At 47.0% G+C, this 27021-nt stretch overlaps 1 protein-coding gene across 3 annotated transcripts in view; it reads right to left on the reverse strand.

Annotated features, from left to right (window-relative positions):
- Nucleotides 1-3172: 3172 nt before the first annotated feature.
- HDX (highly divergent homeobox) overlaps nucleotides 3173-27021 on the reverse strand; it is a 44195-nt gene continuing 20346 nt past the window's right edge. For all 3 annotated transcript variants that reach the window (XM_073642149.1, XM_073642147.1, XM_073642148.1), the window contains exons 8-11: nucleotides 25988-26070; nucleotides 25491-25574; nucleotides 4715-4837; nucleotides 3173-3597 (exon numbers count right to left, since the gene is read on the reverse strand). In XM_073642149.1, coding sequence (XP_073498250.1) covers nucleotides 3472-3597; nucleotides 4715-4837; nucleotides 25491-25574; nucleotides 25988-26070 — 416 coding nt within the window. In that variant the 3' untranslated portion in view covers nucleotides 3173-3471. The remainder of the gene's footprint in view (nucleotides 3598-4714; nucleotides 4838-25490; nucleotides 25575-25987; nucleotides 26071-27021) is intronic.

Here is a 27021-nt window from a genome sequence, read left to right on the forward strand (position 1 = left end):
TTGTCTATGCAGAGCGCAGCAGTGGAGATCCGTTTGTCTGTGCAGAGCGCAGCAGTGGAGATCCGTTTGTCTGTGCAGAGTGCAGCAGTGGAGATCCGTTTGTCTGTGCAGAGTGCAGCAGTGAAGATCCGTTTGTCTATGCAGAGCGCAGCAGTGGAGATTCATTTGTCTATGCAGAGGGCAGCAGTGGAGATCCGTTTGTCTGTGCAGAGCGCAGCAGTGGAGATCCGTTTGTCTGTGCAGAGTGCAGCAGCGGAGATCCGTTTGTCTATGCAGAGTGCAGCCACTGATAGGTAGCGACCAAGATGACAAAGTTCTCAGTATAATGAAGTGAGCTGTCATCTCTGTATCTGCCTCATCTCGTCTGCTGCGCTCTTCATAAGCAACGATCAAGATGACAGAAGATTAGCAGCCTTTGAATGAAGACCATATTCAATCGTGTGCTACACCTGATGTATTAATGCTGTGTTCATTCATCACTAAGACCTACTTTTATGTTTTTTTTACACTTTTTCTAACCTTAACAAGGGTTAGGAGTAGCAATATTGTTAGGCTTATGATTAGCACTAGGTTTAAGGATAGGGTTAGTGTAATAAAATAGTTACATAAAAAAAATAATATAGGAAAGTATACATTTTTATTGTTACAATTTTAAGTCAGTTTTTCAGAACAAAATAGAGGGTAAAAAGTGAAATGATAAAGACATCAGTATCCATTTTTTTTTTAACATGATACATGTGCTTGGGGAATGCAGGGTTAAATACTGGACTGGTGAAAGGGACTCAGGGAGCGCAAACAGTCCATTGCTTAGGGGGCAGAATGCTTGCCTTGCCCCGGGTGCTGGTAACCAATGCTAAATCACTTGACGGGTCGTTTAGTCTTCTGTAATTAAATCATTGTATAGGGAGAAGTTCTGCAATGTTCTGATGGACTTTGTTCTTCAATTTCTTACCATTTTGCAGACCACTGCTTGCGGTCATGACCATAAACATACTTGTTTAATTCTAGTTTTGCACAGCTGAAGGTCTGTTATAAAGTAGCAGCCGACAATACTCTTAAGAGCCAAGAATAGACAGAGAAAAAAAAAATCTCCCCTCTTTCCTTGATTTCAGGTTGATACATTTGACCTGCACTGGTGTATCAAAGGAAAGATTAGGACAGGAGACAAGATTTCATTGTAAGAAACACTTAGCTGTGTGAACAGGACCGGTATCTCTGCAGTCATTGACATCAAGCAGAGATCTCGAGGGAGAGGAGTTTAGGGCAGGGGTTTACTCAAGGAAACACAACTGGCGGATGATGGGAATCTCCGGAATGTTTCATATCTTGGGTTTTACTCCCGAAATGATTGAGATTTCATTCAACAGCCAGGAATTCTCTAACAAGGTTTACTAGTAGGGTTGAGCGAGTATGTTCTGTCCGAGTATGCTCGGGCCGAGCTCCGAGTATTTACAGCTGCTCGGTGATATGGTTGAATCGCTCCCGTGTGCATGATTTGCAACTGTTTGACAGCTTTATTACATGTGAGGAATGTCTATTTCTTACACATTCCTCCCATGTAATAAAACTGTCAAACAGTTGCAAATCATGCACACGGGAGCGATTCAACCATATCACCGAGCAGCTGTAAATACTCGGAGCTCGGCCCGAGCATAGTCGGCGAAAGGGTTAAAAGAACATACTCGCTCAACACTATCTGCACGATTATCGTGACTGGAACAGGATAATCATTCAGCCTCAACAGACGATCAGCGTTTAGCTCATTGATCAGTGATCATCAGCCAGTGTAAATAAATTCACCCTAAGAAATCATTTCACCTGACAAACAAACCGTATGCTCATTTGTCAGGTATTGGCATCTTGTTTAGACAGGGAACGCTCATTCCCAATAATGACCCAGGCTGCGCTCACACGTTGCACAGGACAATGGTTTTTAAAGAACCCCATAGTTTTTACTGAGACTTTTTGAAAATCGTGGTAAGAAGGTGCACTGCAAAAAAACACAATTGCCCCAATGTGTGAACACATCCTACGATTTGTGGTCATCCACAGAAGGTCTCAATTCATCAAAGCGATTGAAATCCTTTGAAAAGTAGATACATTTTTTGCACAAGGAGCAGTTGCGCAAAAGTTTTGAAACTTTTTTTACGTTTTCACACACGCTTTGGACAGTTCCGTTAAAGTGGGTGGACCTATGGCAGGATGGGGGGGCGCAACATGATGAGGTGACACCTGCACGTCAAGTTCATGGTGAGCTGCGGCGAGCCTGGAGTAATATTTGTGGGGAGGCGATGACACTTTTCCGACGCACCCGGTTCATTAACAGATGTGCTCCTCTTAATGAATCAGGAGCCTCTGACTCCAGGACGTGAACAACGCTGTTCATGAGATATCGGCGCCTTTAATTGTCATTTTCAATGCATTCTCATTGTGGCTGGAACTTAGGGCGCGATTCATCATCGCATTTCCGCCAGATTTTTTGGGCATGACTACTTCTTAATTTCCACCTTTTTTTTTCCATGTTATCTTTTGTGGTTTCGTTTTCTGCTTTTTATGTCAAATGTGGCTTTTCCTGATGTTTCAGACTGATTCAAGAAATGCTAATTGTTTTAAAAAAGAAATTTGGCGCAACTCTTCTCCAGAGAGATTTTATGGATACTGGGTAAAGTGACAATTTTTTTTGCAACATTCTATAAACGGGTGAATCATATGAACCTTTTTTTTTTTTATGAATGTGGCACAAAAAACGAAAGCAAAAACCGTAAGTAAGAAATGAAATAATACCTTAGAAAAAAACCCGCACATGATGGATCGGGCAAGACCATGAGCACCTGACAACTCTTACCTGTGCAGCGCAGGGAGAACGCTATAAAAAGATGATGCCGAACACATAATTACTAGCGTGGGAAAGTAGTTGTCATGGAGAAAACAGCCACAAAACTGCAACAATGTAGAAGCCAGAATCTGAAGTATTTGGATTAAAAGGGATGTTTAACTTTTCGTGGGGGGACATGCTACCTTTTTTTATGTAGGGGTCTAAATGCGGGAAGAAGTATCAGAAGGTAATTTGAGAGATTTGCAAAGACTTGTAATGTTTGGTAACACTTTGGTGTTGTCACCCTCATTTTAAAAACCAGAGACAAGTAAAGGAATGGACCGAAGACAACACAGCTGATACTTAATGTAAATTTTTGGGAAAAAATGCTCTTAAAAAGGGACAATTACATTCAAAAACTTTTCATTATGATCACTGATTGGATAAACGATTCCAGTGATCCCAGATCCGCCTGTAAATCTACACCCGTGTTTCCTCAATGCAATATGTTTATTTCCTCTGTGATTATATTTCCGTGATGCAAAATAGATTCTATTTCCACTTGATGAAAATAAGTTAGGGATTTTTTTTTTTAGTATTTTTTTTTTTTTATTTTTCTAAAATCCATCAGTTCTCTGTTTCTGGAGTCTGGGCGTTCACACGCTGTCTGGGTTGTTCTTCTCAGACATGGAGGAAACGCTGTATGAGGTATCGTCCAGATCGGGAGACGTGTGGCTGTAGTCCATTTCTTCCAGTTCTAGGGGCGGCTCCGTGAGCAGAATCTGCATTAATGAAGAAAAAGAAGCAAGATCTGGATATCTCAAAGATTCATGAATAATCACATTGGATTATAACAAATATCCTCATACCCTGAATGATATGTAAATTACTAGAGAAAACCCCTGAATCTGCCTGTGGGTCAATCTGCACTGACCTTATAGTATTCTACTCATAAATCAAGTGATGCCTGAATAATGAGTGCAGCTCTGGAGTATAATACAGGATGTAACTCAGGATCAGTAATGTAATGTATGTACACAGTGACTGCACCAGCAGAATAGTGAGTGCAGCTCTGGAGTATAATACAGGATGTAACTCAGGATCAGTAATGTAATGTATGTACACAGTGACTGCACTAGCGGAATAGTGAGTGCAGCTCTGGAGTATAATACAGGATGTAACTCAGGATCAGTAATGTAATGTATGTACACAGTGACTGCACCAGCAGAATAGTGAGTGCAGCTCTGGAGTATAATACAGGATGTAACTCAGGATCAGTAATGTAATGTATGTACACAGTGACTGCACCAGCAGAATAGTGAGTGCAGCTCTGGAGTATAATACAGGATGTAACTCAGGATCAGTAATGTAATGTATGTACACAGTGACTCCACCAGCAGAATAGTGAGTGCAGCTCTAGAGTATAATACAGGATGTAACTCAGGATCAGTAATGTAATGTATCTACACAGTGACTGCACCAGCAGAATAGTGAGTGCAGCTCTGGAGTATAATACAGGATGTAACTCTGGATCAGTAATGTAATATATGTACACAGTGACTGCACCAGCAGAATAGTGAGTGCAGCTCTGGAGTATAATACAGGAGGTAACTCAGGATCAGTAATGTAATGTATGTGCACAGTGACTGCACCAGCAGAATAGTGAGTACAGCTCTGGAGTATAATACAGGATGTAACTCAGGATCAGTAATGTAATGTATGTACACAGTGACTGCACCAGCAGAATAGTGAGTGCAGCTCTGGAGTATAATACAGGATATAACTCAGGATCAGTAGATAATATAATCTACATAAACAAATTGACAAACTCTTATTTTAGGGAAATCGGTGCAGCACGGAGCAGTGTCAGGAGCTGAGATGCAGGTAACTTGTCCCTACCTGTTGTTGTTCCCGGTCGTTGGATCTGACGGCACATATCAGGGTTCTGGTGAAGGCCTGCAGCTCGGCGTACTGCTGCTTGTATCTTTCCAGCTCGCTCTCCATGTATCTCACTTCTTCATTCTGCATTGACAGAGGAGACTGAGTAAACTGCACCATGATCAGACAGATCTTTATAACTTAGGACACAACTAGCACGCAAGTAACAGGCTTATTTACTTGTCAAAATTACAAAAGCCGCAATGAAAGATGCAACTACTAGTAATAAACATGTCCGAAAGTCTTCTTAATAAATAGTTTCAACGTGATTTAACATGGCGGAGTCTGCGGGTTCTAGAACTTTTTTTTCTTATCTCGTTCCGTGATTCCCTGTAACAGAATTACCACTTGGTGAAGAGCGTCACACCTGCACATGGATGGGGGAAGTGACCATGATAAATGTGCTGGACACATGTTTATCAGTCCCCCAAAAATCAACAACTTCTCTAGATTTTTTATCAGATCTATTTGTGTAAAACAATGATATGTCTCAGTGCTGTCACCTAGTGGCAAAACAGGACACATTACAAACTCGACTGTAAAATCATCTCACTTTACAGTTTGCAGTGAAATTGCAGGTTATTAACTTATTATTATTTCCTGTTGGGTTATTGGAGATAAGAGAGGGTCCACAAAATACTTCTAACTAGTAGAGAAGACACTGCTGCACAGGATAGAAAGCAGCTGCACAGAGTAGAGAGCGGAGGCGGCTGCACAGAGTAGAGAGCGGAGGCGGCTGCACAGAGAAGAAAGCAGTCGCACAGAGTAGAGAGCGGAGGCGGCTGCACAGAGTAGAGAGCAGCTGCACAGAGTGCAGCTACTGCACAGAGTAGAGAGCTGCTGCTGCTGCTGCACAGAGTAGAGAGCTGCTGCACAGAGTAGAGAGCTGCTGCACAGAGTAGAGAGCTGCTGCTGCACAGAGTAGAAAGCTGCTGCTGCACAGAGTAGAAAGCTGCTGCTGCTGCACAGAGTAGAAAGCTGCTGCTGCTGCACAGAGTAGAGAGCTGCTGCTGCTGCACAGAGTAGAGAGCTGCTGCTGCACAGAGTAGAAAGCTGCTGCTGCACAGAGTAGAAAGCTGCTGCTGCTGCACAGAGTAGAAAGCTGCTGCTGCTGCACAGAGTAGAGAGCTGCTGCTGCACAGAGTAGAAAGCTGCTGCTGCACAGAGTAGAAAGCTGCTGCTGCTGCACAGAGTAGAAAGCTGCTGCTGCTGCACAGAGTAGAGAGCTGCTGCTGCTGCACAGAGTAGAGAGCTGCTGCTGCTGCACAGAGTAGAGAGCTGCTGCTGCACAGAGTAGAGAGCTGCTGCTGCACAGAGTAGAGAGCTGCTGCTGCTGCACAGAGCAGAGAGCTGCTGCTGCACAGAGTAGAGAGCTGCTGCTGCTGCACAAAGTAGAGAGCTGCTGCTGCTGCAGAGAGTAGAGAGCTGCTGCTGCAGAGTAGAGAGCTGCTGCACAGAGTAGAGAGCTGCTGCACAGAGTAGAGAGCTGCTGCACAGAGTAGAGAGCTGCTGCTGCTGCACAGAGTAGAGAGCTGCTGCTGCAGAGTAGAGAGCTGCTGCTGCAGAGTAGAGAGCTGCTGCTGCTGCACAGAGCAGAGAGCTGCTGCTGCTGCAGAGAGTAGAGAGCTGCTGCTGCAGAGTAGAGAGCTGCTGCACAGAGTAGAGAGCTGCTGCACAGAGTAGAGAGCTGCTGCACAGAGTAGAGAGCTGCTGCTGCTGCACAGAGTAGAGAGCTGCTGCTGCAGAGTAGAGAGCTGCTGCTGCAGAGTAGAGAGCTGCTGCTGCAGAGTAGAGAGCTGCTGCTGCTGCAGAGAGTAGAGAGCTGCTGCTGCTGCACAGAGTAGAGAGCAGCTGCTGCACAGAGTAGAGAGCTGCTGCTGCACAGAGTAGAGAGCTGCTGCTGCACAGAGTAGAGAGCTGCTGCTGCACAGAGTAGAGAGCTGCTGCTGCTGCACAGAGTAGAGAGCTGCTGCTGCACAGAGTAGAGAGCAGCTGCTGCACAGAGTAGAGAGCTGCTGCTGCTGCTGCACAGAGTAGAGAGCTGCTGCTGCTGCTGCACAGAGTAGAGAGCTGCTGCTGCAGAGAGCAGGACCTTGTTCTACAGATATAATTTATTACATGGAAACACATGGCTTTGGGTGGATGCCATGCAGGTGATATTCACACTAAGCATTAAATCAGCAGTTTCCCAGGCTTCTACAGCACACGCTTTATCTTCCCCATTATCTCTATAGCTGAAAGCTTCTCAACCTAAGGCCACGGCTCCACTATCAGTATTCGGTCAGTATTCTTTCTCAGGAGTGGGTGATAAATGCAGAATTGGTGACTTGTTTCTATTGTACCTTTTCTCTGATTGTTCCTCACCTGGTTTTGGCTCCCACTCCTGAGAAAAAATACTGACCGAATACTGACCAAATACTGATAGTGGGACTGTAACCTAAAGGAAAGAATCACAGTTGCCCTTAAACTCTACCGATTTGATAAAGAACAAACATGAGTAATTAATGCTGAAAGATACAGATTGGACTGAAAACTCAGATTTTTTTTGTCAGTAAATTTCACATTTAATTGTTTACAATAAAAACATCCAGAAGAAAGTTTATCCCAATAATTTACACATCGTTTCATTATCGCCAGAAGTTGAACAGAGCGGCGTTATAAACCATCTAAGGAGCACACGGACTTTTGTTGAGCAGTTCTGCACCAAAAATAACCTGAAAATCACTTTTTAACCACTTTAGCGTCTCTACCTATTCATTTCTATTGTAAAAACACTTTACTGTTCTTAAGTTCAATGTCTTCAGCATTTTTAGGTTTTGAAAAAAATGCTTGGTGGGATAAAAGAAAGTGTAAGTGTCAAAGCGGCTCCTGATGAAAAACACTTCATACTAGGATCCATCTAATCAAGAGACTGCAAATACGGCATCAGGAAAAAACAATTACCAAACACTGCAAAAACTCTAACACACCTCCTCAAGAAACAAACACTCAGCAAAGAATGAAACTTTACCGGAGAAGGATTTCAGAAGAAAATCTGTTATTTTTGACCTGAAAAAAAAAACTCCATGTGCACGTGGCAGAATGGCGAGCCATGACCCATGTGCTGCACAGAGCAGGACGGCGATACATACCGCACCCGATACCAGGTTTATTACAGAACAGCAACCATGAAGAACGATACTCACAATGACACTCACACGTCTACAAGCAGTAAATCAGACACAAATAATAGGACTCCCAGTGAAAATTACTCATCCTGCCAATTAGGATTTTATTTTGTAGGACATTTTTGACATATAAGGAATGTACAATTAATTTTATTAGTAATTCTATTCTTGTACACAGTGGCCAGCATTATAGCAGTTATATTCTTGTACATACGGGGCAGTATTATAGTAGTTATATTCTTGTACATAGGGGCAGTATTATAGTAGTTATATTCTTGTACATAGGGGCAGTATTATAGTAGTTATATTCTTGTACATAGGGGCAGCATTATAGCAGTTATATTCTTGTACATAGGGGCAGTATTATAGCAGTTATATTCTTGTACATACGGGGCAGTATTATAGTAGTTATATTCTTGTACATAGGGGCAGTATTATAGTAGTTATATTCTTGTACATAGGGGCAGCATTATAGCAGTTATATTCTTGTACATAGGGGCAGTATTATAGCAGTTATATTCTTGTACATAGGGGGCAGTATTATAGTAGTTATATTCTTGTACATAGGGGGCAGTATTATAGTAGTTATATTCTTGTACATAGGAGCAGTATTATAGCAGTTATATTCTTGTACATAGGGTCAGCATTATAGCAGTTATATTCTTGTACATAGGGGCAGTATTATAGCAGTTATATTCTTGTACATAGGGGGCAGTATTATAGTAGTTATATTCTTGTACATAGGGGGCAGTATTATAGTAGTTATATTCTTGTACATAGGGGCAGTATTATAGCAGTTATATTCTTGTACATAGGGGCAGTATTATAGTAGTTATATTCCTGTACATAGGGGCAGTATTATAGTAGTTATATTCTTGTACATAGGGGCAGTATTATAGTAGTTATATTCTTGTACATAGGGGCAGTATTATAGTAGTTATATTCTTGTCCATAGGGGCAGTATTATAGTAGTTATATTCCTGTACATAGGGGCAGTATTATAGTAGTTATATTCTTGTACATAGGGGCAGTATTATAGTAGTTATATTCTTGTACATAGGGGCAGTATTATAGCAGTTATATTCTTGTACATAGGAGCAGTATTAGGCTATATTCACATACATTGAGTTTTGCTGCGTATTTTGCAGCAGATTTTTATGCATCTTGCAGTATCAGCAAAGTCTATGAGAAACCAGAACTCTCTGTTCGCACATGTTGCTTTTTGTTTGCTCCGTAATTTCTGCCTTTCTTGCGTATTTGGAAAGATCGAGCATGTGTCACTTCTTTCAGCGTTTTTTCACCCATAGGAAGTAATGTTTTGTGCTAAGTATTTGCAGCATTTTTGACGGCAAAATAGAAAGGGGTTCTTTTTTTTCGCAGAACTTTATGTACATGCCTAAATAGAGACAGAAGGACAGTGGAAAAAAACGCCGCAAAAAAAAAAAAAAAAACGCAGGAAAACCTGCTTTTTTGACGCAGCTGTTTTCCTGCCAGAGAAAAGTTGCCAGCAGATTTGCAGCAGATTTAGCTGCAGAAAAAAAAACACATCGGGTGTGAACATAGCCTAATAGTAGTTGTATTCTTGCATATAGAGGGCAGCGTTATAATAGTATGGATGCATGGCTCCACGTAGATTTATTGGGAGCAGAAGCGTTAAGCTGTGGATTGGCGTCCAGGGTCAGATATGTGATGATGGATCATGTACAGATCCTGTGTTTCTGTCTCCTGTAATGACCGTGAGGTTGCTGGCATATCACGATGAGTGTCCGGGCGCACACGGTGGCATTACAGAAGAGATTTCACCAACCCGTCACCAGCCTGGCATCACAAATCTCTCGCTGCTGTTACCATGGCATCCATTTCACTTGGTTTAACAAAGAATGAAAACAGATTTTCCCCAAACGCTCATTATGTAGAAATTTCATCAAAGAAGCGTCCAGCAGCCCAGGAACGCCGCGCCGTGCCCGAACCCACAACCAGCAGCCAGAAGACCTTAGCGGAATTAAGTCTTATCCTCTAAAGTCTGAACATATAGTTTTGCGGAATAAAGACTTTTAGAAAATAGCAAAAAGAACTGGGGATGATCAATAATTACAAATGCTAACCATTCCGGGACTTTGTATTTACCGCCAGTGTTTAGATTTAACTGGAAAACTAAGAGCAAAGAAGATGAAAATAAAGCGCCTGTCACAGCTGTATCAGGTTTGACAGACAGTCGTTCCGGTTCTGGCTGTAGAAGGTCGCTGCGCTTGGCTTTGCAGACACCTTCTTGATCCTTTCATCTCTAGAGTGTAGTGGTATCTGTAACATACCTGGCGGCGTCCTTGCATGGTGGTCCATCTCCCACTGTGCAAGAGCGCGCACTTGATCTCCAGTCCAGAATGTCTCTCTGGCTTCCCTCCATGCTGTCTGTTTGTGTCTGTTTCTGCTGCTTAAGGGCGGCGCCCGATCACTTCCTGCTTTTTGTACCTGCTGTGGGTCACACCCCTTGTGCGTCCTCAGCCTATTGCTGTCTGTCACCTGGTATATAGCTCAGCTGCTCCCATCTATCCCTGCCTGAGCATAGTGTTTCTTTCAGTGTGTGCTTGCACTCTGAAGGTGCCAGGTCCCGTTCTTTGTCTCCTGCTTTGCGGTATCAGTTCCCGTGTCTGAACTGAGTCCTGTCTATGTCTCCTGCCTTGTGGTATCAGTTCCCGTGTCTGAACTGAGTCCTGTCTGTGTTCTTTTGTCTGCCTATCCTGGAGGCTGTATTTCCAGGCCTGTCTGAACACGCTCCTAGCCTGTTCCTTCCGCCTTCTAGGGGCCGATTACCTAGACCTGTTCCTGTATCTTGTCTGTCCTGTCTGAACACGCTCCTTGCCTGTTCGTCCCGCCTCTCTGGGGGCCGTATTCCCAGACCCGCTCCTGTATCCCGCTGCAGTGTCGGTCTCTTCCGTACACTCAGTTCCAGTCTGAACTCTTTCCTATCCTTTACCTGTTTTGCCTCTATGTCCGTTCCCTTCCTTTTTCTGCAGAGTCTGAACTCGTACCTAACTCCTACTTGTTGTCTCTGTACTCCCGTTTGTGAGTTTGTGGTCCACTCGCTACTTCACTGCTAGTATCCTGTGGGTATCTGGCTCTGCCTTTCTCTTCCTGTCTGTTCCGTGTGAACAGAGCCCTGTCCCCCCTGCTCTGCCTTGCTTACCGTTCCGGCGGTTCTAGCCTGCTCCTACTCCTTTGCTCACCGCTCCGGCGGTTCTAGCCTGCTCTGACTCCTTTGCTCACCGCTCCGGCGGTTCTAGCCTGCTCTGACTCCTTTGCTCACCGCTCCGGCGGTTCTAGCCTGCTCTGACTCCTTTGCTCACCGCTCCGACGGTTCTAGCCTGCTCTGACTCCTTTGCTCGATGCTCCGGCAGCCTTGCTCCGCTCGGACCCTTTTGCTCGCTGCTCCGGCAGTCTCTCTCCGCTCTTATCCTTTTGCTCACTGCTCTGGCAGTCTTGCTCCACTCTTGCTCACCGCTCCAGGCGGTCTCGTCCTGCTTTACTCTTGCTCACTGCTCCGGCAGTCTCGCTCAGCTCTGACCCTTTGCTCACCGCTCCTGGCGGCCTTGTCCTGCTCTACTCTTGCTCACCACTCCAGGCGGCCTTGTCCTGCCCTGTTCTCGCTCACCTCTCTGGGCGGCCTCACTCTGCTGTGTTTGTCCGCCACATCTGTGGTTCTGTTCCTGAGTCCCAGTGTGTACTGGGTCCTATCCCGCCAGTGTCCCTACCTGCTAGTGCCTCCCTGTCTGTACTCTAGCTGTGCTTGCCTGTACCCCTCTGCCTGTATTGTTCCTGAGTCCCAGTGTGTACTGGGTCCTATCCCGCCAGTGTCCCTACCTGCTAGTGCCTCCCTGTCTGCACTCTAACTGTGCTTGCCTGTACCCCTCTGCCTGTATTGTTCCTGAGTCCCAGTGTGTACTGGGTCCTATCCCGCCTGTGTTCCTACCTGCTAGTGCCTCCCTGTCTGCACTCTAGCTGTGCTTTCCTGTACCCCCCTGCCTGCATACCCGCCTGCCTGCATACCAGTCGTGCCTGCCTATACCCACCAGTCTGTGTGCCAGCCTACCAGTCTGTTCCTGTATTCCCCTGTGTGGGTCAACAGCCGTGTCCGGGGTCTGTCCTGGAGTAGCACCTGGTCCCTCTGCTCGGTTCCTCCTTGGTGCACTGGCGTCGTATGCCGTCGTGCCACCTTGGTCGGATCGGGCAGATACTTAGTTACGCCCCTCCAGGCACTCTCCGGTTCATGGCACAGTGGAATCACTACATAAACACGCACACGCCAGTCAGTCCGGGCGTGTGCATAACAGCATGCTCAGGCCATGGTTCCCGTTGAGCCCCACGGCCTTCGCTCTCTGAGAAGTTTTCCAGCGAATACATGCATTAAAATAAATAAATATTTTTTTTTTTTCTCAGCTGAGTTCCAGGCGAATAACGCACCGTCCAGATGGATCTATCAGCTCTCGTTCCTGCGGATCCGCCACGTTACTATGGGGATCCAAGACAGTGTCGTGCATTTGTGGAGCAATGCATGCTACACTTTAAGGCCTACCCTCTCTATTTTCCTTCCGATTGGGCTAAAGTGGCCTTTATGATTGACTACCTAGCGGGTGATGCCTTGAAATGGGTCACCCCCCTATGGAAAGCATGGGATCCTGTCGTCCTTGACCTGCAGGCCTTCCTGGTGGCCTTTCGTATGGTCTTCGAGGACCCTAACCCTGAAGCCCCTGCTGAAGCTTCACTTCCCAATATCCCGGAGCAGCCCCGACGGGTAATGTGTGTGGGTAGCGCAATAGTCCTCCAGCCCAATGAGACTACTGCCCACCCAGAATCCTCACAGGGTGACTACGGTTTCCGGAATACTTCTCCCAACCTCAAGAGGCAGTCCAGAGGTGCTAGACGTAGAGGCAAGCCGTCACGCCAGGGTCTGTCCTCCCTGAGACCTCCTGACCCCAACCTTGAAGTCCCTACTGAAGCTTCATCTCCCTGTATCCTGGAGAAGCCCCAACGGGTAATGTGCGTGGGTAGTGCACCAGTTCTCCTGCCCGAAGAGACTTCTGCCCATCCAGACTCCACACAGGAGAACTTCCTGCACCCGGCATCAGATGCTTCACCCACTTTAACCGGTGTGCATGTCCAAGGATGCTCCAAAGCTGTGGTTACCTCAGAGTCTGTGCACCTCTGCTACCTGGTGGAGGACCCCCTGTTGCCTCCTGAATCCTCCGGGATACCACTCGATGACAAATGGAGAGAGACTTCTCTACACCCGGTACTCAATACTTTGTCCGCTTCGTCCTGTGAGCCTGACAATGGGTACCCCAAAGTGGTAGTTACCCCCGAGTCTCTACACCCCTCCGACCAGGCGGAGGACCTCCAGTTGTCTCCTGAACCCTTCGGGGTGCTACCTGGTAGCGAAAGGACAGAGACTCTCCTATACTCTGTACCTGATACCTCGCTCGCTTCGTCCAGTGAGTCCAACCTAGTGTACTCCGAAGCAGAGGTTACTCCCGAGTCTCTACACCCCTCCGACCAGGCGGAGGACCTCCAGTTGTCTCCAGAACCCTTCTGGGTGCCACCTGGTGGTGAATGGACAGAGACTTTCCTATATCCTGGATCTGATACCTCGCTTGCTTCGTCCAGTGAGTCCGACCTAGTGTACTCTGAAGCAGAGGTTACCCGTGAGTCTCTACACCCCTCTGACCAGGCGGAGGACCGCCAGTTGTCTCCAGAACCCTTCGGGGTGCCACCTGGTGGTGAATGGACAGAGACTTTCCTATACTCGGTACCCGATACCTCGCCTGCTTCGTCCAGTGAGTCCGACCTAGTGTACTCTGAAGCAGATGTTTTCTCTGAGCCTCTGCACTCTTCTGACCCGGCGGGGGACCCCCAGTTGTTTCCTGAATCCTCCGGGGTACCACCAGATAACAAAGAGACAGTGACTTTTCCTCATTATGTACCTGATAACCCGTCTATTTCTTCCTGTGAGCTTGACAAGATGTACCTCGAAGCAGAGATTACCCTCAAGTTTCTGTCCCCCTCCAACCCGGTGAAGGACTTCCAGTTGTCTCCTGTACCCTCTGGGGTGCCACCTGAAAATATGTGGAGAGAGACTTCCTTGTGTGCTGTTCCTGGTACTCCACCCGTTTCGTCTGTTGCGGAGGATGGCTGGATAGGAGGTAGCATCCTAGCTAACCAGATGAGATCAGTTTTTCCTGTGGACAGTGGAAGTGATCTCCTTGAAGTGAACGACTGGTCCTCGAATTCCCTGCGGAAGATTCTGGCAGGCCTGAAGAAGAGGGGGCGTAAGGGGGGGGGTACTGTAACATACCTGGCGGCGTCCTTGCATGGTGGTCCATCTCCCACTGTGCAAGAGCGCACACTTGATCTCCAGTCCAGAATGTCTCTCTGGCTTCCCTCCATGCTGTCTGTTTGTGTCTGTTTCTGCTGCTTAAGGGCGGCGCCCGATCACTTCCTGCTTTTTGTACCTGCTGTGGGTCACACCCCTTGTGCGTCCTCAGCCTATTGCTGTCTGTCACCTGGTATATAGCTCAGCTGCTCCCATCTATCCCTGCCTGAGCATAGTGTTTCTTTCAGTGTGTGCTTGCACTCTGAAGGTGCCAGGTCCCGTTCTTTGTCTCCTGCTTTGCGGTATCAGTTCCCGTGTCTGAACTGAGTCCTGTCTATGTCTCCTGCCTTGTGGTATCAGTTCCCGTGTCTGAACTGAGTCCTGTCTATGTCTCCTGCCTTGCGGTATCAGTTCCCGTGTCTGAACTGAGTCCTGTCTGTGTTCTTTTGTCTGCCTATCCCGGAGGCTGTATTTCCAGGCCTGTCTGAACACGCTCCTAGCCTGTTCCTTCCGCCTTCTAGGGGCCGATTACCTAGACCTGTTCCTGTATCTTGTCTGTCCTGTCTGAACACGCTCCTTGCCTGTTCGTCCCGCCTCTCTGGGGGCCGTATTCCCAGACCCGCTCCTGTATCCCGCTGCAGTGTCGGTCTCCTCCGTACACTCAGTTCCAGTCTGAACTCTTTCCTATCCTTTACCTGTTTTGCCTCTATGTCCGTTCCCTTCCTTTTTCTGCAGAGTCTGAACTCGTACCTAACTCCTGCTTGTTGTCTCTGTACTCCCGTTTGTGAGTTTGTGGTCCACTCGCTACTTCACTGCTAGTATCCTGTGGGTATCTGGCTCTGCCTTTCTCTTCCTGTCTGTTCCGTGTGAACAGAGCCCTGTCCCCCCTGCTCTGCCTTGCTTACCGTTCCGGCGGTTCTAGCCTGCTCCTACTCCTTTGCTCACCGCTCCGGCGGTTCTAGCCTGCTCTGACTCCTTTGCTCACCGCTCCGGCGGTTCTAGCCTGCTCTGACTCCTTTGCTCACCGCTCCGGCGGTTCTAGCCTGCTCTGACTCCTTTGCTCGCTGCTCCGGCAGCCTTGCTCCGCTCGGACCCTTTTGCTCGCTGCTCCGGCAGTCTCTCTCCGCTCTTATCCTTTTGCTCACTGCTCTGGCAGTCTTGCTCCACTCTTGCTCACCGCTCCAGGCGGTCTCGTCCTGCTTTACTCTTGCTCACTGCTCTGGCAGTCTCGCTCAGCTCTGACCCTTTGCTCACCGCTCCTGGCGGCCTTGTCCTGCTCTACTCTTGCTCACCACTCCAGGCGGCCTTGTCCTGCCCTGTTCTCGCTCACCTCTCTGGGCGGCCTCACTCTGCTGTGTTTGTCCGCCACATCTGTGGTTCTGTTCCTGAGTCCCAGTGTGTACTGGGTCCTATCCCGCCAGTGTCCCTACCTGCTAGTGCCTCCCTGTCTGCACTCTAGCTGTGCTTGCCTGTACCCCTCTGCCTGTATTGTTCCTGAGTCCCAGTGTGTACTGGGTCCTATTCCGCCAGTGTCCCTACCTGCTAGTGCCTCCCTGTCTGCACTCTAACTGTGCTTGCCTGTACCCCTCTGCCTGTATTGTTCCTGAGTCCCAGTGTGTACTGGGTCCTATCCCGCCTGTGTTCCTACCTGCTAGTGCCTCCCTGTCTGCACTCTAGCTGTGCTTTCCTGTACCCCCCTGCCTGCATACCCGCCTGCCTGCATACCAGTCGTGCCTGCCTATACCCACCAGTCTGTGTGCCAGCCTACCAGTCTGTTCCTGTATTCCCCTGTGTGGGTCAACAGCCGTGTCCGGGGTCTGTCCTGGAGTAGCACCTGGTCCCTCTGCTCGGTTCCTCCTTGGTGCACTGGCGTCGTATGCCGTCGTGCCACCTTGGTCGGATCGGGCAGATACTTAGTTACGCCCCTCCAGGCACTCTCCGGTTCATGGCACAGTGGAATCACTACATAAACACGCACACGCCAGTCAGTCCGGGCGTGTGCATAACAGTATCCTTCTTTCACTAGGACCCAGCAGTGACCTCCACCTTCTGCTGCTAATTGACACACCCTTGCTTGATATATAAAAACTCTCAGTGTCTCCAGAGAGTCGCCGGTGATAGAAATATTTTCCCCTGCTCAGGCCTGGAGTACTAGCAGTCGGCTAGTTTCTTGGTGGATTATTGTCGTCCTCTCTGGTGTCTTCTCAAGCTAAGTGTATCAACCTGGTCAGTTTTCCTTGTTTGTCTTTAGTTGCAGTGGGGGCTGACCAGTGCTCACCCCTCCACCTCCCTACCTAGGGCCTAGCTCTAGGGACAGTTAGGGATCAGGTTTCCTGCTCGGTGATAGGTGCGGAATCTATTTAGGGACAGTAGGGGAGATCTGCCTAGGGGTCTCCACTCTCCCTTTCCCTAGTTGTTGGGCTTCCCCCCCTTTTCCCATCGTCATACACTTGGTCCATCCCTCACCTAGCGTGACAGCACCTTTGGAGGTTGCCTCTTGTGATTTGACATCGGCTCGGAGAGTTTTTCATCTACGTCCATGCGTCCATTTTCGGATTGTTACTACATAAATTTTGTATCCATTCTGGATGTACGTTTTTTTTTATGCCTTTCTCTAATATCCCATACCATGGAAATAAACCAACAATTAGGATATTTGAAAAAAAATTATTATTTCGAACAGATTGAATATTTTTGGGTGATGCACGCCACGGAGCTGATTATTTTGCCTCTATTGATTTTCTTTTGCAATTTTCACCCTGCAATCTGAATCCGCTGGTGCACGCTGCAATAGTTTTGCTTTTAGAATCTGACTTTCTAATGTTTCCGATTCCAAAACTGTTAATCTGAATTGGGTTGAAATATCTGTTCTGCGACCGAGTCTTTAAAGAAGAGCCCCACTTTTTAATGGCAAGTAATAAAGTGGCATTGCATGACGTGAACCCATGTCCGTATGCCCCAATAAAGGGTTTAGGAGAACTCCTGCATGCCAATGTATAACATGAGCAGCAAGTCATTCGTATTATAGTGATGGGGCGCTACCTGTGCAGGAAAACTCCTTTTCCATAAATTGTAGCGATTAAAGTTTTAGAATACCTTGTTGAAGACCTAACTGTTCACCTCGCTATAGGGGAATGTGCCCACATTGCTTCTGAAGCAGAAGACGCCAGCGTTGTATTCCCTAAGGCGCACAACTTTCTGGATGTCTTTTGCGGCCGCTTTGTTGCCAGCATTGTTTTTTCATTCAATTGAACTTCTTTACCCCTTAATGACATACAGGGTACGTCATGTGCCGTCTAGCTTACTCTGATACAGGCTTGCAAGTGGAGCCCGCATCTTTGCCGGCAGATGATTGCAAATTTAATCAGCCATCATCTGCCACTAACAGCTGTGGATGGAGCAGAGCTCCGCCTGAGGCTGTTAACCTGTTAATGCGCTGGCAGGGGGTGGGGGGGGGTACACTGATCTAAAGAAAAAAAAAATTGCGGATTTTGCTACTTCGCCACACTTGGAATTTTTTCCCCCACTTTCCAGTACAACCCATGATGAAATAATGTGACGACACAGCATTTAATCTTAGTTATGCCAGACATATATTTTCAGGAGGACAGGAGACAAAGACTATTGTTCATATGAGTCTGAATGTTGACTCTTGAATTTATGTTTTTCTTAGGTGGGTCAAGAAACAGACTATTGTCTGAACGTTGACTCTTGAATTGATGATTGTGAATTGTTGAATGGCTACTGTTTACCTATTATATCAACTCCTACACGCTACTGTGTTGCTATCTTTGGAGGACAGGGACGCAGGGTCGTTGAACAATCAATGTTTGCTAATATGTTGATTACCCATTGTATAAGTCCATGTAGCTTGCTGACCTGCAAAACAGTGAAGGCCAAACTATGCAGACTGATTAAATACTCAAACAATGAGAGTTAATCTCATCCCACCTTCCCCCTGACCTGTGGATGATAGCCTGAACCACAGATGTGGGTATAAATAGGGATCTCCATCCCTCTGTAAGGAGACTCTACAGAACAGCAGCCAGGGCACCATGGCTCCATCAAGAGGGACACAGATTTTACATTCTACAGGATGCCAGCTTAAGGGACCACGACCCTAGCTGGAAAATTACATATCTGCTCCATTGACCATCCCTGAACCCATGGAGACGTCTGGGGAAGCCAGGTTAGGACCCCCGGTCACGTGCCTCAATGAACTTTCAGCTTCCTAAGCTTGTCATTACCTCCTCTCTGTGGGAGCCTGCCAAAAGCGGGGTGCCACTGGTAGGGGTTTAGTCGGCCCTGGAAGCCCTGAAGTTGCAGCTACTCTAATTCCGACAAGCTAGCAGAAGGGTGAGACTGTGTAATTTGCACCATCTTGGGTATTTGCAGGGACTGTTCTATAGGTCATTGATTGCCGGTGGTTCAATAAATTATTGCTACACCGTGTTACCATCGCCCTGTGTTGTCTGAGTAGTTATTATGCCCACGGGGAAGGAGTGCGGGCGTTCAGGGGGATGAGCCCTGGTCCATGCGGTCTTTCTAAAGACAGCTGGACCAGCGGACGAGACCACCCACTGACCCTCGTGTCTCCACAAATGGGATTGTGTCCTTCAAAAGTACAACTCGACTCGCAAAAAAACACCCCTCACATGGCTAGGACGATGGAATAAAGAAAGAAAAAAAGCAAAAGTACAAAAAAACAAAACATTGCCCCGTCCTTAAGCCTCTTCACTGCTTTCATAGCCAGAATCGCTTAAAAGAAGTTACAAAAGACTGAACTTCCTTCTGACATTGCAGTGTATGGGTTTATTCTTTTTGGCGCTTTTTGCCAGGTGGTATCTACCTGAAGAAGCCGCCATGTATACATACCCTTAGAGCCCTGAGAAGTGACCAGATGCACCGGTTACAATGTAGCATCCACTTTGTCTTACACTCCAAACACCTCCAGAGCTGCATTCACATTACTGCTGCTTTCCGGTCACCAGTGCAGTGCATTGTGAGCGTTTAGGTGACCAGCTGTTCGGACACATGTCAGACAGTGGCGCTAATGCCAGTTTCCAAGGAGCAGTAATCAGGACTGTGCTTGCAGATCAGGATGTGTTTGGAGTATAAAATGTGCATCAGTACACATTAAGTAAAGCAAAATATCATCATTACTCTCCGCTTTACACCGAGATGTTGTAAAAACAGAATTACACCTTAATTAAAGACTTAAAAACGGCAGAGGAAATCGTAAATATAAACCTCGTTACTGTATCCTAATCCCATAATCTCAGCTATAAAATCACAAGTAGTAAAGTCTTTCTGAGAATCCTCCTTCCACGTCTCAGGCTGCCTGCAGGGAATCCGGGCTGTAGGGTGATTTAGGTGGGGATTAATGGCGGTCGGCAGTAACGCGGCCAGGCGACTGTTATTTACCGCCCTATCCATGTGATATTAACAGGCGGGTGACGTCACCTTCAGAGAAGTAGTTAACGCCGGGTTATAGTCATCTGCCTGAAGTTTATATTGGTGAAAGCAAGACGGCGAGGATGAGACACTTTTCACGCAATGCCACCTGGCACACGTTCCTTTGTTACATATTTATATTCAGTTTCATATTTTATATATTAAAATCAAACACAGAAAATGCAGAAATAAAAAAATCCCAGCACTCCCTCCCACCAACCCCTACAATTAAAACTGGGAAAACATTAAGGAATCTTCTGTGTCTCAGGAGCTCAGCCATTTCTCCCTCCTTCCTCCTCATGATCCTGTGTCTGGCTGTAAGACAACTGTCCGCAGCGGGATCCTCCTCTCTCTGCACCGTCTGCACCAGGAGCCTCTCCACTCTGCACCAGGAGCCTCTCCACTCTGCACCAGGAGCCTCTACACTCTGCACCAGGAGCCTCTCCACTCTGCACCAGGAGCCTCTCCCCTCTGCACCCGTCGGCAGCGGGAGCCTCTCCCCTCTGCACCGGGAGCCTCTCCCCTCTGCACCAGGAGCCTCTCCCCTCTGCAGCGAGCCCCTCCCCTCAGCACCCGTCGGCAGCGGGAGCCTCTCCCCTCTGCACCCGTCGGCAGCGGGAGCCTCTCCCCTCTGCACCCGTCGGCAGCGGGAGCCTCTCCCCTCTGCACCCGTCGGCAGCGGGAGCCTCTCCCCTCGGCAGCGGGAGCCTCTCCCCTCGGCAGCGGGAGCCTCTCCCCTCGGCAGCGGGAGCCTCTCCCCTCGGCAGCGGGAGCCTCTCCCCTCGGCAGCGGGAGCCTCTCCCCTCGGCAGCGGGAGCCTCTCCCCTCTGCAGCGGGAGCCTCTCCCCTCTGCAGCGGGAGCCTCTCCCCTCTGCAGCGGGAGCCTCTCCCCTCTGCAGCGGGAGCCTCTCCCCTCTGCAGCGGGAGCCTCTCCCCTCTGCAGCGGGAGCCTCTCCCCTCTGCAGCGGGAGCCTCTCCCCTCTGCAGCGGGAGCCTCTCCCCTCTGCAGCAGAGATCATTCACATCAAGGTTTTAACCTCCTTGTAAAGCAACAATAACAAATAAAAAGAAGTTCACAACTGAGATATATAAAGTTCAACAATACGGCATCACAGTATTAGATTATATAAAGTAGGAACGAATTCGATTTTATACACCAGCACCCTACAAAAAACAAATCTGTAACGGAGCTATGGAGCTGAAATATTCTTTACTGCACCAGGAAGAAATGACTAATAATTTACATTTAATCTAGAAATAGAGAAGAATGAGCAGCAAAGTTATACAAAGAGTCATAAAAGTAGAAAATGCGCAATCCCCATGTATGAGGAATATCTCTATGGATTTTGTAACGGATTCTCAAGTATGTAAAGCGGCCCCAATAAAAAACAAATAATATAATAACCAGTGGTGTAACTAGAGTCCGATGGCCCCCCCATCCTGGTATATATGTCCCTTATCCTGGTATATACACACGTGGTCAAAATTGTTGGTACCCCTCGTTTAATGAAAGAAAAACCCACAATGGTCACAGAAATAACTTGAATCTGACATAAGTAATAATAAATTAAAAATCTATGAAAATGAGCAAATGAAAGTCACATTAATTTTTTTAAAACTTCTGTGGAAGCAGAAAAGCAAACTCATGAAATAGGCCTGGACAGAAATGATGGCACCCCTGAAAATAATGTGACAAAAGGGACATGTTCAATCAAGTTGTGTCCACTAATTAGTATCACAGGTGTCTACAATCTTGTAATCAGTCAGTGGGCCTGTATATAGGGTTACAGATACTCACTGTGCCTGTATATAGGGTTACAGATATTCACTGTGCCTGTATATAGGGCTACAGATACTCACTGTGCCTGTATATAGGGCTACAGATACTCACTGCGCTGTTTGGCGACATGGTGTGTACCACACTCAACATGGACCAGAGGAAGCAAAGGAAAGAGTTGTCTCAGGAGATTAGAAAGAAAATTATAGACGAGCATGTTAAAGGTAAAGGTTATAAGACCATCTCCAAGCAGCTTGATGTTCCTGTGACTACAGTTGCACATATTAATCAGAAATGTAAGATCCATGGGACTGTAGCCAGCCTCCCTGGACGTGGCCGCAGGAGGAAAATTGATGATAAATCAAAGAGACGGATAATATGAATGGTAACAAAAGAGCCCAGGAAAACTTCTAAAGAGATTAAAGGTGAACTTCAAGCTCAAGCAACATCAGTGTCAGATCGCACCATCCCTCATTGTTTGATCCAAAGTGGACTTCATGGGAGACGACCAAGGAGAACATCATTGTTGGAAAAAATTCATAAAAAAGCAAGACTGGAATTTACCAAACTACACGTTGACAAGCCACAAAGCTTCTGGGAGAATGTCCTATGGACAGATGAGACAAAAATGGAAGTTTTTGGTAAGGCACATCAGCTCTATGTTCACAGATGGAAAAATGAAGCATATCAAGAAAAGAACACTGTCCCTACTGTGAAACATGGTGGAGGCTCTGTTATGTTCTGGGGCTTCTTTGCTGCATCTGGCACAGGGCGTCTTGAATCTGTTCAGGGTACAATGAAATCTCAAGACTATCAAGGGATTCTAGAGAGAAATGTGCTGCCCAGTGTCAGAAAGCTTGGTCTCAGTCGCAGGTCATCGGTCTTGCAACAGGATAATGATCCAAAACACACAGCTAAAAACACCCAAGAATGGCTACGAGGAAAACATTGGACTATTCTGAAGTGGCTTCTATGAGCCCTGACCTAAATCCTATTGAGCATCTTTGGAAAGAGCTGGAACATGTCGTCTGGAAAAGGCGACCTTCAACCACGAGACAACTGGAGCAGTTTGCTCATGAGGAGTCTCCAAAATACCTGTCGAGAGGCGCAGAAGTCTCATTGACAGTTACAGGAATCGTTTGATTGCAGTGATTGCCTCAAAAGGTTGTTCAACAAAATATTAAGTTAAGAAGAACCATCATTTCTGTCCAGGCCGATTTCATGAGGATAATTTTTTTTTAAATTCTGTGGAAGCAGAAAAGCAATGTCTGACTTTCATCTGTTCATTTTCGGAGATTTTTAATTTATTATTACTTTTGTCAGATTCAAGTTATTTCTGTGACCATTATGGGTTTTTCTTTCATTAAACGAGGGGTACCAACAATTTTGACCACGTGTGTATGTCCCCCATCCTGGTATACAGTAGAGACCAAAGCTTTGGACACACCTTCTCATTTAAAGATTTTTCTGTATTTTCATGACTAGGAAAATTGTACATTCACGCTGAAGGCTTCAAAACTATGAATTACCACATGTGGAATTATATACTTAACAAAAAAGTGTGAAACAACTGAAAATATGTCTTATATTCTAGGTTCTTCAAAGTAGCCACCTTTTGCTTTGATGACTGCTTTGCACACTCTTGGCATTCTCTTGATGAGCTTCAAGAGGTAGTCACCGGATATGGTTTTCACTTCACAGGTGTGCCCTGTCAGGTTTAATAAGTGGGATTTCTTGCCTTATAAATGGGGTTGGGTCCATCAGTTGTGTTGTGCAGAAGTCTGGTGGATACACAGCTGATAGTCCTACTGAATAGACTGTTAGAATTTGTATTATGGCAAGAAAAAAGCAGCTAAGTAAAGAAAAACGAGTGTCCATCATTACTTTAAGAAATGAAGGTCAGTCAGTCCGAAAAATTGGGAAAACTTTGAAAGTGTCCCCAAGTGCAGTTGCAAAAAATATCAAGCGCTACAAAGAAACTGGCTCACATGAGGACCGCCCCAGGAAAGGAAGACCAAGAGTCACCTCTGCTTCTGGGAATAAGTTTATCTGAAACACCAGCCTCAGAAATCGCAGGTTAACAGCAGCTCAGATTAGAGACCAGGTCAATGCCAGACAGAGTTCTAGCAGCAGACACATCTCTTCAACAACTGTTAAGAGGAGACTTTGTGCAGCAGGCCTTCATGGTAAAATAGCTGCTAGGAAACCACTGCTAAGGACAGGCAACAAGCAGAAGACACTTGTTTGGGCTAAAGAACACAAGGAATGGACATTAGACCAGTGGAAATCTGTGCTTTGGTCTGATGAGCCCAAATTTGAGATCTTTGGTTCCAACTACCGGTGTCTTTGTGCGACACAGAAAAGGTGAATGGATGGACTCTACATGCCTGGTTCCCACCGTGAAGCATGGAGGAGGAGGTGTGATGGTGTGGGGGGGCTTTGCTGGTGACACGGTTGGGGATTTACTCAAAATTGAAGGCATACTGAACCAGCATGGCTACCACAGCATCTTGCAGCGGCATGCTATTCCATCCGGTTTGCGTTTAGTTGGACCATCATTTATTTTTCAACAGGACAATGACCCCAAACACACCTCCAGGCTGTGTAAGGGCTATTTGACCAAGAAGGAGAGTGATGGGGGGCTACGCCAGATGACCTGGCCTCCACAGTCACCAGACCTGAACCCTATCGAGATGGTTTGGGGTGAGCTGGACCGCAGAGTGAAGGCAAAAGGGCCAACAAGTGCTAAGCATCTCTGAGAACTCCTTCAAGATTGTTGGAAGACCATTTCCGGTGACTACCTCTTGAAGCTCATCAAGAGAACGCAAGAGTGTGCAAAGCAGTCATCAAAGCAAAAGGTGGCTACTTTGAAGAACCTAGAATATAAGACATATTTTCAGTTGTTTCACACTTTATTGTTAAGTATATAATTCCACATGTGGTAATTCATAGTTTTGATGCCTTCAGTGTGAATGTACAATTTTCATAGTCATGAAAATACAGAAAAATCTTTAAATGAGAAGGTGTGTCCAAACTTTTGGTCTGTACTGTATATGTCCCCCATCCTGGTATAAATGGTCCCCCATCCTGGTATACATGGTCCCCCATCCTCTGGTATAAATGGTCCCCCATCCTGGTATACATGGTCCCCCATCCTGGTATACATGGTCCCCCATCCTGGTATAAATGGTCCCCCATCCTGGTATACGTGGTCCCCCATCCTGGTATAAATGGTCCCCCATCCTGGTATACATGGTCCCCCATCCTGGTATACATGTCCCTTATCCTGGTATACATGTCCCCTGTCCTGGTATATATATCCCCCGTCTTGCCACTGTTCTTTAATGCACAGAAAAAAACAAAAACAATTATACTCACCCTGCCTCCGCTTCCCCACCGTGCGGTGTTCTCTTCTGAAGCCTTCAGCGTGGAAGTGACAGGAACGCACGACGTCACTGCCATGCGCCCCCACTCGCGTGTGCCCCGATGTCAGCCTCTGATTGGCTGGCATGTATTGCCGCACACGAACCCAACGGGTCTGTGCGCTGCAATACTCTTCAATTGAATGTGCATCCAAGGACGAACATCCAGTTGAAGTTGCTGCTGGTGTCGGCGGACCGCTCACCCGCACGGGTCCCCCCGTATGAGCCCGGTTGCTACCTCTGCGACCGCAGTCGTTACGCCTCTGATAATAGCACAGTACAATAAGGTGACGGAGGAGCAGTGGATCCAGCGTCACCGTTGTTCCCGTCCACTCACCACTGGTCTTCTGTATGGTAGAAGTGCTAGAGCGAGGAGCCACAAAGCATCATCACAAGGGGCCGCAGCAGCCTGCAGCCACCCTTCTTATTCTTATGGACGAGCCCTGCCGCGCACCATGTGAATGGCGCCATCCGCAGGAGATGGCGGGATTCTACGTATTTTCTGTTTTGTGATTGGTGTTTTATAAAAGCAATAAACAAAAAGCGCTGATACCTTATAGTCCAGGAGCGATCGCATCTGCTCCAGATCAAACGTGCCCAAGGTGTCGCTCATCTCCTCCTCCGGAGCTTCCACTTTCTGAAAAACACAGAAGGACATCAGGTAAAATCAGTGATCGACGCCAAACAACGAGGTGGCCGTTCAGCCTCGGCGGCTTTGAATCGCTGACTGCAGCTTATTGGCATTGTATATCAGAGCGTCTGAAGACCACCCTCCTGCCTCACCACGGGCTGTTGCTCTGCAAATTCCCCATGCTTTACAGTGCAGCTCTGCTTGTTCATATTGCCTGCTGTATAAAAGCACCAGCTCAGCAAGACGTCCGTATATGAGAGATATTACAGTAAGGACATATGACAAACACATTGCACAGGCGGGAGACCACCTTAACCCTCCTGGCTGTGGTCATGCAGTGGGGGGGGGGGGGTCTCAGCAGGAGGTGGGCAGCGTCAGGGGCTGATAAACAGAAGTTGTGAGGTTTCTGCGCTACTCACCACATTGTGTGGCAGCACCATGTCCGGACTGTCCTCCTTGATGCTCAGGTCCTCGTTCCTCCCCATCTCATGCACATCATCGGCTGCAGGACGAGAACAAGACGCCGTCTTACTATGGCAGGATAGTCTGATACACTTACATTCTAAGGAGTCTCCAGTTATCCCGGTGTCCTCCCAACACAGGGGGCACTTCAGCTCCTCTCCATCGCTCCATACAGCCATTATTACACATCGCAGCACATAAAATCCCCACTGTTTGCCCAGATAAGTGTCGGACACCCTTCTCCTGTCATTCCTCATCCCATGTGCACATCAGTTGTCAGACGCGGACACAGTTGTCAGACATAGCGAATAAAGAGAGAAACCATGATATTATTGTGGAAGGTGATGAAGACTTCTTTTTATACCAAAATCCAGACCAGAATGAGAGGTGGAAATGATTGCTGCAACCTACTTGCTGACGGACTCCACCCAGCACAGTTCTGTTAGAAATAGATACGTTCTTTAACTTTCTTACTTAGTTTGTTGTATCATTTGTAACATGTCATGACCTCAGGTTAGGGTTTGTCACAATGTGTCAGTGCAGGAAATACTGTGTGTGCTACACCAAGACATTGTAACAAACACTCAGTTGAGGTCATGACATGTTACAAATGATACAACAAACTAAGTAAGAAAGTTAAAGAACGTATCATTTGTAACATGTCATGACCTCAGCCGAGGGTTTGTTACAATGTCTTGGTGTAGCACACACAGGATTTCCTGCACTGACACGTTGTGACAAACCCTCAGCTGTGAGGTGTACCATAAACTATATTCACATGGGATTGGTTGCGCTCCACAGTAACATTTTCTCTTTTCTCTCCTGATATGTAGGAGGGTTTGGTAGTTATGAATCTTTCTGGTCGTCGTCGGATAGCAATTATTTAAATGTTTGTTTGTTTTTTTTCCAAAGCATCCTGCAGCTTGTACAGAAAAGACAACGAGACGCTGCTGGAAACTGGAGCTGGAGCAGAGAGCGCTGCAGCAAGCCG

Source organism: Phyllobates terribilis, unplaced genomic scaffold (assembly GCF_046119375.1).
Source record: "Phyllobates terribilis strain yellow unplaced genomic scaffold, ASM4611937v1 Scaffold_7__3_contigs__length_470593459, whole genome shotgun sequence".
Lineage (NCBI taxonomy): Eukaryota > Metazoa > Chordata > Amphibia > Anura > Dendrobatidae > Phyllobates > Phyllobates terribilis.